We start from the raw sequence: 14,177 nt of genomic DNA, 5'->3' as shown, positions 1-14,177 counted from the left end.
GAATTAGAGAGCTCTCTAAATGAAATTCTTACTAGTAAAAACTGAATTAGAAAGCTCTCTAATTGTAATTGCTACTAGTAAAAATTCAGTTGTAGAGCTCTCTAATTGAAATTCTCACTAGTAAAAATTCAGTTGTAGAGCTCTGCAATTAAAAATGAATGGAAGTCAATGGAGACATGACTAGTAAAAATGAATTTGTAGAGCTCTCTAATTGGAATTGGTACTAGTAGGAATTTAATTAGAGAGCTCTGTAATAGGAATTGTTACTGGTAAGAACTGAATTAGAGAGCTCTCTAATTGTAAATGTAGCTAGTAAAAACTGATTTAAAGAGTTCTCTAATTGGCATTGTTACTAGTAGGAATTGGATTATAGAGCTCTCTAATTGAATTGTTACTTGTGAAAATGCTTTTATGATGAGTAACGCTTAGTATATTTTAGGCTAAAACGGCTTGCCATAGTCTATGGAGACATTTTACTAGTGAAAATACAATTACAGATATTAACAACTGAATTTTTTATATCAACAATTAGATTCTTGATATCAACAATTACCATTTTAACTAGTGAAAATATAATTGTTGATATCAAGAATGAACATTTTTACTAGTGAAAATTGAATTGTTGATATCAAAAATAGCAATTGTCACTAGTGGAAATGTAATTGCTGATATCAAGAATGAACATTTTCACTAGTGAAAACTGAATTGTTGATATCAAGAAGTCATATCCTGAGATGGAATAAAAGTCAAAACGGCTTGTCATACAGGACAAACAAGGGACTCATGAACAGCTAAAAAAAAAAAAAAAAGCTGTGGATCTTTCAGATAACAACACAGTATTAAGAATCAAAAGTGTATGTAAACTTTTGAACGTTTGAACTATTATTTTCTCTTGTGGATTACATGTAGACGTCTTTTATGTGAACTATCTTATTCAGGTCAATACTTAATAAAAAAAAAGTAACATGCGTTTTGTATGATCCCTTAGTTTGGTAAAATAATGAACATTTTGCAGATTCTGCAAGGTGTAGCCTATGTAAACTTTTGACTTAAGATGTAGATTGATATATGTATAGATAGATAGATATAAAAATTCTGTAAGCATAAAATAAGATAGTGACCCATAAACACAATGACGACACATTATCTTTGTTATTACAGAATGATTAAATTGCGTGACTAATAAACAGGATTTCGTTTTGCGCATAATGTATGCCATTCTCTAAAACCGTCAGCTTTTAATAAAGGCGTGTATAGGGAGTGGTGGACATTAATATTTCACTTGAAACACAGCACACCTAAATGAGTGAGAGCTAATTAAAAAGGGATCATATTAATTTTTCAATCTTTCTGAGCTCGTCGCTTACTGGCCCGATTCGTGATCACGTGCTTGTGTTGTTATTTTTGTTGTCGACTTCCTGGTAGCAAAAATCATGTGATCATGTGACGCTTCCTGGAGCTTTACTTTCACGCATCAGTTTTGCTCTCCGCAACAGCATTTGCCAGCAGTAAACCCTACATCCACCGCGGGATTTTGTTGCGGACTTGCGTTTGTTTACGGTATGGCTGACGGTGAGCGATCGCCTTTGCTGTCGGACTGTCGCGATGGAATGAACGGGCTGTCACCGGGAGATGAGACCTACCGACCTCCGACCAAACCACAGAGTGAGTCAAAACTGACCCGGATTGACAGAACGCTTTTAGAGCTGTTTACCTGCACAGCATTTCTGGGCATCATAGGCAAATTCGAATGTACGATTCAATTCTTTTTGATTCGGTTCGGTTCGATTGGAGCGTTCGAACGCGCCTGTGATGCCCACGCTCACATGCTGTCTAGGAAGCGCACTACTTAGAATTTCCTTATTTATTACTTTCATTTTGATTTATTTAGAGCACAGTGTGTGCATATTTTGACCATGTGATTTAACTTGCCTCACTACAAATAGATTAGTGGCAGATTAGACAGTACACCTGAATCACATGACTGATTTTTGCCCTAATACTTATCAGTTTATCAGACTTAAGTATACTTAAGTATTGACTGAGCAATAATACAAGTTGAAATTATTGACTGTTTGACACAATATTGCTCTAGGTAACAAATCCATTTTCTTCACTTTGCTCAAACAATGCATATGAAATGGCAGTGAAATTAATTAAAATTAAAAGTTAATATGATTATTAATGAAGTAATGATGAGGAATAAACCTTTTATTGATGTTAAATATTTATTAATTTGATGTATTTATTAATGTAATATTTTACTTAAAATTGTAAAAGTATCTTACTTTATTAGTAATTTATAATTTATATAAACTTAATTTATACTTTAAGTAAAAAAGTTCAGAGACCATGTCTGTTAGATGATAGTATAAAAAAAGAAAGAAAAACTGTAAATAAAAGGTTAAAATAAAATATTTTTCTTATCGGTTTGTATGGAAGCTTGTTTCTGCCCTGAAATATGTTTATCTTGCATCTTTTTCGCTTACAAATTGTATACTTTTTGTTATTTTTATCTTACAGTTCACACAATTGTGAGTTTATATCTCACAATTATGTGTTTATATTTCACAGTTTTGAGAAAAACTTCCAAATTGTAAGAAAAAGCCTCAGAATTGCGAGAATAAATGTTAGATTTGTGAGATAAAAAAGTGACTCTTGACCACGAAACCAGGGTCGGTGAAATCAAAATATGGAGAAAATGTCCTTTAAAGTTGTCCAAATGAAGTTCTTAGCAATGCATATTACTTATCAAAAATTAGGTTTTGATATATTTTTGGTAGGAAATTGACAAAATATCTTCTTGGAACATGATCTTTACCTTATATCCTGATGATTTTTGGCAGAAAAAATGATCATTTTGACCAATGCAATGTATTGTTGGTTATTGCTACAAATATACCCATGCTACTAAATTAATAAAAAACATAAAATAATTGTCTTTGTCACAGGCAACCTAAAAAGATTTATTTAAATAATGTTTTTAAAAATGAGTTCTATTTGATGCAAATAATATTTTATATATTGAATGCCAGCAAAGGATAATAATATTGCTTATCTCCAATTATTATTATTATTATTATTATTATTATACTTCATTTGTATGTCAATTGTTAAATCTTTTCTTTTCTTTTCTTTTTTTTTGCTCTTTCTCTCTCTGTTTCTTCCTTACGTAATCTCTCCTGCTCTCTCTCCACCCCAGGTTTCCCAGCATTCCCAACAGCTCCTCCCATGTCGGTGCTGGGAGAGGCACCTCCACCATACTCCCCGCTGGGTTCTCCAGAGAGCGGCAATGCTCCTGTCATCAGCTGCAGAGTGTGTCAGTCGCTTATTAGCGTGGAGGGCAAAATCCACCAGCATGTGGTCAAATGTGGTGTCTGCAATGAGGCTACAGTGAGTTAACAAGCACATTCATTTAGGATTCCAATCATAAGACATACCTAATGTTATGTGTAAAAACTTTTTTTTAAAACTGTACTGTAAATTAAACTTCAGATTATAACATCAGTTTCTGTTTTATCTAGCCTATAAAGAATGCTCCAGCAGGAAAGAAGTATGTGAGGTGTCCATGTAACTGTCTTCTCATCTGCAAAGTCACCTCACAGAGGATCGCATGCCCTCGACCTTACTGGTGAGAGACAATACCGTCCTTTATATTAGGAACACACAATGGCACATTGATGGTGTTTGGTTGTGGAAAGAAAGTTAATAAATAAAACAATGGCAATATAAAATATAACATTAAAAAGTGTATAAATCAGTTGTTTTTCTGAAGTAAAACTGTCCAACCCACACCAGCAGGTAAAATTACTTGCCTCCCCTGAGCCCATTGACTTTTAACAGACCCCTTAAAGCATGCAGTGAGTTTGGTGGGGGGTAATTGAGAATGAATGGGGAAATTCATGTAAGAGGAGGCAATGCCTCATTTACGATATGATTGGATATGACTTTATTCTTTAATATCTTTAAAATCTTAATTATCTTTTTACTTACAGTTAAGGTCAAAAGTTTACATACACCTTGCAGAATCTGCACAATGTAATTATTTTACCAAAATAAAAAAGGATCATACAAAATGCATGTTAGTAATGACCTGAATAAGATATTTCAGATAAAAGAGGTTTACATGTAGCCCACAAGGGAAAATAATAGTTGCATTTATAAAAATGACCTCGTTCAAAAGTTGACATTTTTAATACAGTGTTGTTACCTGAATAATCCACAGCGGTGTTTTTTTAGTTTAGTGATAGTTATTCACGTGTCCCTTGTTTGTCGTGAACAGTTAAACTACACGCTCTTTTTCAGAAAGATCCCTCAGGTCCCACAAATTCTATGGTTTTTCAGCATTTTTGTGTATTTGAACCCTGTCCAACAATGACTGTATGATTTTGAGATCCATCTTTTCACACTGAGGACAACTCAAGGACTCATATGCAACTATTACAGAAGGTTCAAACGCTCACTGATGCTTCAGAAGAAGAAAAAAAACAATGCATTAAGAGCTGGGGTGTGAAAACTTTTGAACAAAATGAAGATTATGTACATGTTTCTTTTTTTGACTAAATATCATATTTTTTTCCATTTAGTACTGCCCTCCAGAAGCTACAGAAGATACTTACATGTTTCCCAGAAGACAAAATAAGTTAAATTTACCCTAATCTTCAAATTAAATTTCCCTCTGGAGCATCAGTGAGCATTTGAACCTTCTGTAATAGTTGCATATGAGTCCTTCAGTTGTCCTCAGTGTGAAAAGATGCATCTCAAAATCATACAGTCATTGTTGGAAAGGGTTGAAATACACAAAAATGCTGAAGAACCAAAGAATTTGTGAGACCTAAAGGAATTTTCTGAAGAACAGCGGGCAGTTTAACTGTTCAGGACAAACTGTTCAGGGACTCATGAACTACTATCACAAAAAAATGAACATAGCTGTGGATCATTCAGGTATCAACACAGTATTAAGAATCAAGTGTATGTCAACTTTTGAATGGGGTCATTTTTATAAACTCAACTATTGTTTTCTCTTGTGGACTACATGTAAACCTCATCTATCTGAAATATCTTATTAAGGTCAGTACTAAATAAAAATTAGCATGCATTTTGCCTGAGATTTGAGTCGGATAAGTCAGATTTTTGAAACAAGGTAATTAGATATGTTTGGATGCCCAGAGGCTGTACAATGATGTTGATAGTTTTTTTTTTTTTTTTTTTTTTTTTTGTTAGTTTTAATCATGTTTTTGTGTGTATATGTGTGTTTCTTTCTTTCTTTCTTTCTTTCTTTCTTTCTTTATTGATGGGGATTAGTAAGCGAATTATCAATTTAGGCCCAGTTCATCCTGGTGCCAGTAGTCCAAATCCTCAGCCTAGTGGTGCCAGAGTTTCCTGTGGCCACTGTGGAAACACTTTTCTGGTAAGAACTTTTTATATTAATGTATGTTTACAATATTTTAAAGCTCTTTATCAGTTCATTTGCCTTAATAGTAGCCTTAACATAGCTGTGACTGGGTGTCTCTCTGTTGTTGATTTAGTGGACAGAATTTACAGATCGAACATTGGCTCGCTGTCCACACTGCAGAAAAGTGTATGTTAAACACTATTCACAGACCTTCCTCAATTTAGTACCAACAGTTACATTCACAACAAATAAAACAATAGCACATAATTTAGTTCTTTTTATTCATATAGCTCATCGATTGGCCAAAGGTACCCTAGGAAAAGGAGTTTGATATGTTTCCTGTTGTGCTTGATCTTCGTCATAACGACTGCAGGACTGATAGTAAGAACAAAAGCTATTTAGAGTGCATTATTTCAAAATCCATCATCAATACCAGGAATCTTATTTTCTCTGTTCTGTGTCTCTCTTTGTAGGCTGGAACGTGGCGGAAGGCACTGCAATATAAGGGAATTTATGCCTCGTGGGTATTTTTCATTGTTGTGGTGCTGATCACTTTGGTCAGAGCTTTGCACTGGGCCTGCATGAAAATCAGCGAACCGCTGCACAACTACTCATCATAGGAGTGAGAGATGTGGAGGAGGAGGTAGAGATGAAGTGTAAAAGACAAGAATAAGGAGAAAACAGAGCAAAAAGTGATTAATAAAGTGATGCTCTGTCTAAATGGCTCTGTCAGGAAAATATCCAAGTCATATTTTACCCCTAAATCAATGCTAAGAATAATAATTATTATTCTGGATAATAATAATATTCCTTTTGATTTAGGGGTGAAATATGACCACTTTTTACACAAATAATAGTTTTTTTATCTTTACAGTGCTCTGCTTTTGAACCCTACTCTTCTCTGAACTGATTTCAAACCTAATTTGCTTACATTCCTAATATGAATCTGCTTCCTAAACACTGCAAAATAAGAAAAGGCATAGAAGAACAAATATTTTCAGCACTGTCAGTAGAATAACTTTTAGCTTAGTTGGAAAATCAGTAACCGCTGAAACAGGCCATTTGTGCCCTGTGAATTGATTCTGATATCACTGTGGCGTCACACAAATATATTGAAGTGAAGCATTAGTTAGAATATGAAATTTTGGCTGAATTGCTGACAGAAGTGTAAGTGCCTCATGTGACAGTGTGCTCTGCTGTTATAACTTATAAAGCTATTTTTTTTTTCTCATATATGAAGGCACTGCAACTTTTAGCTTTATTGAAAATTGTACCCTGAACTGGCACATCAAATGAAGGGTATGAGCAAGAAAAAGGAAATGAAAACACACTGGAAAGTTTAAAAGAAAAGAGGAAAAAGCACAAATCTTTTTTTAGACAGTGCATTTTAGTGTGTGTCACATATTATTGGAATGTGCTATAGAATGAATCATAGGCAACAATGAATTGATTATTCTTTCAGTGTAGTTTAATGCTTCTCCGTAGATATTATTCTGTGCACCTGTTGGGTTTTCTTCGATGTCTGTGGCCCGGGTTAAAACCAAACTTTTACCTTCCTGTTCTTACTTTCCTCCTACAATCTTATTGTGCATCTGCACCCTCAAATTCAGCTTAGGCACCAAATTACGCTTTACTTACTAACTAACAATGATCAAATACCAGACACAATGAAATATTACAGAGATTCTAGAGATTTCTAACGATCCTTATGTTACCTTTGTTGATGCTGTTTTTAAACCAGGCAGTGCTGCTCATAATTTGTACCTGTCTGTGGTTATATAGTTATATAGCTGCATTGAAATTTTCACCCTTATGCTATGAATAACTTAAACATTAACTAGTAAAGTAGTACTGAAAGACAATTTTTACAGTTATTACAATTTTGACTATTTAAAAAAATTGTCATTTTCTTTGGCACAATCTGCACATAACAACTGTCAAATGCTAGTGAATGTAAATATTCATCAAAGAAAATTGCTGTGATTAACTTAATATCTACACTGTCAGAAGAAAAATGTGCAAGAATTGTACATTTAGGAGTACAAAGTTGTACCAGTGACAAGCTGATAATACTTTTACATATACATTTTTGCATATTATATAAAAAAGTGTAATCAGATGTACCGGCTGACTAATCGCATAGGCTCGTTTCCAGCTGAAATGAACTCCTTGCACTGCACTCTTGAAGATACAGATATATATATATATATTAATAGATATACTAGTACCTGTACCTGTTGTGAAATGCAGAAGTGACCAGTAATTTTTTTATTTTTTGCAGAGTTTATGATTTGTTTACATGAGTGTGCAGTTGTACTGTGCATTTACGCTTTAATTTTTGTTGAAAATGTTATATATATATTGTTGCACTACATTTTAGCGATTTCGCTAACAGATTCTACCCTTTTCATTGTTGATTTTGTTGTTGATCATTTTTGTATTTTCCTTTGTGACTAAAATGTTTTAACAATCTCTTGAGTATTTGTGTGTGTGTTTGTCTGTTTGCGCAATTATTTTGTTAGACAAACGTAATGGAATACTTTAGTGAGGTGAAACATTTGTTTGGCAAGCTTCCAAACTATAACAAAGATTTAGTCAGTCAAATGTTAATGTTAAAGTAATACCTTTTGACCCTTTGATCCCCTGCTGATTTTGTTAGTTTACGCACTGACAAAGAAATAATCAGTCTATAATTTTAATGGTTTACTTTAACAGTGAGAGACAATAACAACAACAACAACAAAATCCAGAAAAACGCATTTCAAAAAAGTTATAACTTGGTTTGCATTTTAATGAGTGAAATAAGTATTTGATCCCCTATCAATTAGCAAGATTTCTGGCTCCCAGGTGTCTTTTATACAGGTCACGAGCTGAGATTAGGAGCACTCTCTTAAAGGGAAAAGACAACTGTCCACAGAAGCAATCAATCAACCAGATTCCAAACTCTCCACCATAGCCTAGACCAAAGATCTGTCCAAAGTTGTCAGGGACAAGACTGTAGACCTACACAAGGCTGGAATGGGCTACAAGACCATGGCCAAGCAGCTTGGTGAGAAGGTGACAACAGTTGGTGCAATTATTTGCAAATGGAAGAAACACAAAATAACTGTCAATGTCCCTCGGGCTGGGGCTCCATGCAAAGTCTCACCTTGTGGAGTTTCAGTGATCATGAGAATGCTGTGGAATTGGCCCAGAACTACATGGCAGGATCTTGTCAATGATCTCAAGGCAGTTGGGACCATAGTCACCAAGAAAACAATTGGTAACACTCTACGCCATGAAGGACTGAAATCCTGCAGTTGCTGCAAGATCCCCCTGCTCAAGAAAACACATGTACAGGCCCAAAGAACATCTGAATGATTCAGAGGAGAACTGGGTGAAAGTGTTGTGGTCAGATGAGACCAAAATTGAGCTCTTAGGCATCACCTCGCCGTGTTTGGAGGAGGAGGAATGCTGCCTATGACTCTACACTCACAGAAATATTTCACCCAAAATTTAAGATTTATGTAATTTTATTAAATGACAAATTCCCATTTATATTTTTTTCATAATTTTAACACAAATCTACCAAATAAACTTTATACTATTTATTTTCATTAGTATAATAAAATCTATTTATTTTAAACGCATAATCCTCAGATTTATGTAATTAGTTTATGTAAAGTGTAATTATTCTAAATTAATAATAAAAAGTTTATTTATTTAAAATACATAAAGTTTATTGTATAAATTGCATAATAACTAAATCAGGGTAACTAAAAGATTTTTATTTGAATCATTTATTTGAATCATGTTTAATTCTTCCTTCTGTACTAAACCAACTTAAACAATGCACCACATTTATGCAATTGTTTCCCCATCTAATAAAAAAAATAGAGTTAGACCAATTTCCAGATTTCCAGATTTATTTATATTTGTGTTTGAAACAAACATTTGGGAAACCATGAATCCACTTACACAGCACCACTCGAACATCACACTGCTTGGACACCCAAGAAATAAATAAATAAAAAAATAAAACTGTATGAGATCCTTTTTCAGTTGCTACACAAAAAAAAAAAAAAAAAAAAAAAAAAAATGGGTAGGGGCTGTATAAGTTTATTATTGCAAAGCTGAATCACTGGAGCAATTTTAGTTTCAGTGTCTGTACTTTCGGGGTAAGTTTGGTTGAGTCCAGGTCCATCAGGATTTTCTGGTACACCTCAAATGTACATTTCAGGCTTTTTGGGTAGCTCAAATTGAGCGCGTAGATCAGGCCATACAACATAATACATGCATGAGTGACACTCTGCAGGTTGTGAAGAACCTCCACACCTTCCAGCACAACACAGACATCAGTAAAGCGTCCGTCACCCTGACCTTGATCCACTGATTGTACGGTGTAGATGCCCATGGTCTTTCCTGCCATGTCTTCCTCTGCCTCTCTGGATTCAATGTCCTGGAATGTACAAACACACACTTAAAATATAATATCACACACACACACACACGCACGCACACACACTCACATATACATATACATCTTTTCATTAAAGCAGACAGAATATATGCTTTCATGAGAATGGAATGGATGCAAGTTAAGGACAATGACCTTAAGACCTGATGACCCCCTAAAAGCCTGAAAAAAAAAAAGTCACAAGGCTGTGGATAATATGTTAACAACAAAATGCATTTTTATCTCCAGTTGTGCAATTTCCTATTAATGTAACAACAACAATATTATATCTGAAAATTATCCCAGTATTAGTCTTGTTCTTACTTTATTATGGATCAACCTTTCACTTGGGGTAAGCTTTTGTGCTTTAGAACGGAGGGATTTCCGGGTAGACTGCAGAGATTTTTCTGCCAATGAAGCTGTTGACCTGCCACAAAAAATGCAGTTAAAAAAGGTAACTAAAAATGGAGACGCTTCTCATGAATGCTGTGCACCTTTCTGCCAATGTAACAATTTATAATCTGACAATCAAGTCAGGAGTATAATATGTCCATCAAGCCTGAACCTTAACAGGATAGTTCACCCAAAAATAAAATTTTTAATCACCCTCATGTTGTTCCGAATCCATATCACCTCCGTTTATCTTCAGAAAACAAATTAAGATATTTTGGATCTGATCCTCCCATAGACACCACTAAAAGTGCCCATTCAAATTACACAAACCTAATAAAAACGCAGTTAATGTAGTCCATGTGACATAGATCACTCAATTTGAACACGATAAAGCAACAAGAACACTTTTTGGCTGAAAAAAATGAATATAACAACATGTTTGTGGACTTTGAATGTGCATTTTCAGTGATGTCTATGGGAGGATCGGAAAGCTCTCAAGATTAAATCCAATATATCTTAACTTGTGTTCTGAAGATGAATGGAGGTGATATGGTTTTGGAACAACACAAAGGTGAGTAATTGATGACAAACTTTTCATTTTTGGGTGAACTATCCCTTTAATTCTTCCATCTTCTAACTCCCTGATGAAGTGGTTTCTTCAAATGAAATTACTCTAATAAGCCATAGGTGCACCATGATGTCACTTACTGCTATAAAGCACATATCATTACATAAAACGCTAGAGCTTACTCCTCATCCATCATCCCCAAAAGTAAAAAGATTCATGCTTTTAATTGTACTGCTTTATTTACTTTTTGACATTGGGCTTTGGCTTCACTGACTGCCTCAGATCCTCCGCTGCCTTTAGACAGAGAGAGAGAGAGAGAGAGAGAGATGAGAATAATTATCTCCTTGTTTTTCTGTATAGACAGCAACCATAATTATACTAAAATGTGTGCAAATGGATAAAGACAGAAATTACAATATTTTTGTAAACTACATTGTTGAAAATTGTTGGCACATTCAGGTTGTGAATGTGCAAGGGCAGTCTACATATACACATGGATATCTGTAAGTCCGGCTATGGTGTGAATGTCTCAGCCTAATATGTTTTAATAATTCATACCTGGAAGATAACGAACTTTCACACAATTTGCAACACCACATTCACACAGCACCTGTGAATGAAGACAAACACAAAAACAACTATTAGGTTATTTGTGAACTTAGCTGCATTTTCACTTTAGTATTTTGTTAAGAGTTTAACAACATTAATGATGCTCCAAACGTACAAGGTAGCTCTTGTTCAATTGTATAATGTAAAAAAATATCTGGGAAAAAAAAAAAACATTTTCAACCTATTCTTATATCAAAGATTGTAGGCATAATTATCATTTTATATTGTAAATTAAATGCTTCACGTTTTACTCCAAACATTTCAGTATTATATTGAAAATCTATTTTACATTACATTTACTGAACAATTAATTAAAACATTAATTTAATATGTTCTACATTTTAACGTGTACATCTTTTAAGTTATACTTACAAAAATCGATGTTGCCACGTGGAGGTAAGAACACGGCGAGAGGAAAACTAAGAAATTGCCACAGGAGTTAACGTTAAGTTTCTGGGGGGAAAAAAGAACATAAAAATAAGTAGCTTCATTCAACTCTGTAATCTAACTAACAGCAAACATTAGCTAACATATTACAGTGACAATTCTTGACTTCGAATTCATTACTTTTTATTTTCACAAACATAAAAACCGACAGCAATGGGTTAATTTGATGCATTTTAAAGTTGTTTGGCCAAGCTAGCTGAAGTTATGATGCTAACGGGCATCAACATTATCCGGTAAAACGACGTACGATAAAACCGTTTAAAAATCACAAACTACATAAAACTTATCATAAATGGATTAATATGATATACATTCGATGCTAAATAAAATGCATTATTACAACAGGAGCAATACAACAAAGGATGTTTCGGATTACTTACCAACATGTGTAACTGATTCCCACAATATCCCGAGGGCTCGTGTCCAGCGAAAGTGACATCGTTTCCTGTTTCCGAATTGATTGATTTTCATAACTTTGATGAAAACCAATCACATAAACTTTAAATAACAGAATCTTGTTTGTCTTATAACTCTTATTATTTAAACAGTGTTAATAAATATTAACTAATTGCATTAAATAAGTTGTATAATTGATTAAATCTTTTATAGTATATTTACTTTTAATGTATAGATTTTAAAAATATGAGTTTTTAAATAAAATCAAATAGATGTAAATGCATAAAAACTAACTCTGCCATGAATCATTTCTGTGAGTGTAAGAACACCACCCCCACTGTCAAACATGGAGGTGGAAACATTATGCTTTGTGGGTGTATTTCTGCTAAGGGGACAAGACAACTGCACAGCATCAAAGGGATGATGGACAGGGCCATGTACCATTAAATCTTGGGTGAGAACCTTCTTCCCTCAGCCAGGGCATTGAAAACGGGTCATGGATGGGTATTCCCAAAACACACGGCCAAGGCAACAAAAGGAGTGGCTCAAGAAGCAGCAAATTAAGGTCCTGGAGTGGCCTAGCCAGTCTCCAGACCTTAATCCCATAGAAAATCTGTGGAGGGAGCTGAAGATTTGAGTTGCCAAATGTCAGCCTCGAAACCTTAATGACTTGGAGAGATCTGCAAAGAGGAGTGGGACAAAATCCCTCCTGAAATGCTGATGGGGGAGTTGATGGGAAGTAAATGTTGACAGAATTTTCATTTTTGGCTGAACTATATCTTAAACAAGATGAACACAGATGCTCTTTTTGGCTAAAATAAGTAATTAATTTTATCCAAAGTGACTTGCGGTGCATTCAAGGTATTTCAATACATTTTATCAGTTCATGTGCTTCTGTTTGAGCTACAGGAATGATACTGAAAAAATAACACCATTGTGAAATATGTGATTTTTGGCATAAAAAAAAGTGTGCATGTGATTAATTTAGTAGACAGAGAAAGTTGTTTAGTAAGGTTAAAATATGCAAGCGTTCAACTGAACATTGTAGTGTTAGATGAACATGACGTTTTAATAAATGACATATTTATTGACAAAATATCACATTCTTGCAAAAAATGTTGTACATATCACTACAGTAGCACAAATGTCAAATAAATAATTGGTAATGTTTTCCAGTCACACAAACATCTGAAAATCTGTTTTAATTGTCAGCTGAGTTATTATTAGTTACATTATAATGGACTTGGCTTTACTTTTCCTGAAAATGACCATTTACTTTGAATCACCACAGAATGATTATTTACTTTAGTACATTTTATGAAATAATAACTAATTAAAAGTAAACCAAAGTTTACCGAAGAAGAACATTTTAGTCATCATTTACACCCTCCCATGTTTTCAACTTCTGTGAAACAGATTCAAAGAATATCCTGTCCATTCTTTTCATGATTCTCTGATTAATGTGTTGAGTCATTTCACTCAGATCTTTTTTAGTTCTTAAAGCTGTTCTAAATTACGCATTCATGCATCTGATTGATCCAGTTATGAAGTTCGTCCTTTTGTGTGTGTGTATTCCACAGAAGAAAGAAAGTCATATAGGTTTGGTTGAGTAAATGATGACAGAATTCTCATTTTGGGGTAACATATCCCTTTACATAAATTCAAAGCAGCTTAGAACAAAATATAACTTTAGATCAAAGATGCAAATAGACTTGAAATATTTCCCTTTTTTCTTATTTACAGTAATATTACCTCATGTCACCTGACTAATATTGTTGTTACACCCACACTCTCAGAAGAAAATGGTACAAAACCTGTTACTGGGGCAGTACCCTTTCAAAAAGTAATATATGACTCATTTAGGTCAGAGGTGTCCAAACCTGCTCCCAGAGGGCCACTTTCCTATAGAGTTTATCTCAATAACACCTGCCTGA

The 14,177-nt window shown here is 34.2% G+C and overlaps 1 protein-coding gene and 1 long non-coding RNA gene across 2 annotated transcripts; one reads left to right on the top strand and one right to left on the bottom strand.

The window, feature by feature from the left end:
- Positions 1 to 1,449: 1,449 nt before the first annotated feature.
- pip4p1b (phosphatidylinositol-4,5-bisphosphate 4-phosphatase 1b) lies at positions 1,450 to 7,873 on the top strand. The gene is made up of 7 exons (XM_073842833.1): positions 1,450 to 1,665; positions 3,203 to 3,393; positions 3,525 to 3,631; positions 5,305 to 5,410; positions 5,529 to 5,581; positions 5,686 to 5,776; positions 5,869 to 7,873. Exons 1-7 carry the CDS (start codon positions 1,563 to 1,565, stop codon positions 6,013 to 6,015), a joined length of 798 nt encoding a protein of 265 aa, XP_073698934.1. The 5' UTR covers positions 1,450 to 1,562; the 3' UTR covers positions 6,016 to 7,873.
- A 1,568-nt stretch (positions 7,874 to 9,441) lies between these two features.
- On the bottom strand, positions 9,442 to 11,854 carry LOC141336038 (uncharacterized). Its single transcript, XR_012355677.1, has 4 exons — positions 11,773 to 11,854; positions 11,350 to 11,401; positions 11,036 to 11,085; positions 9,442 to 10,257 (listed from the first exon to the last, which is right to left on the bottom strand). It is a non-coding gene; the product is annotated as an uncharacterized lncRNA (long non-coding RNA).
- Between the last annotated feature and the right edge of the window lie 2,323 nt (positions 11,855 to 14,177).

Source organism: Garra rufa, chromosome 6 (genome assembly GCF_049309525.1).
Source record: "Garra rufa chromosome 6, GarRuf1.0, whole genome shotgun sequence".
NCBI classification, from domain to species: domain Eukaryota; kingdom Metazoa; phylum Chordata; class Actinopteri; order Cypriniformes; family Cyprinidae; genus Garra; species Garra rufa.
This window is presented reverse-complemented; position numbering and strand designations above follow the sequence as displayed.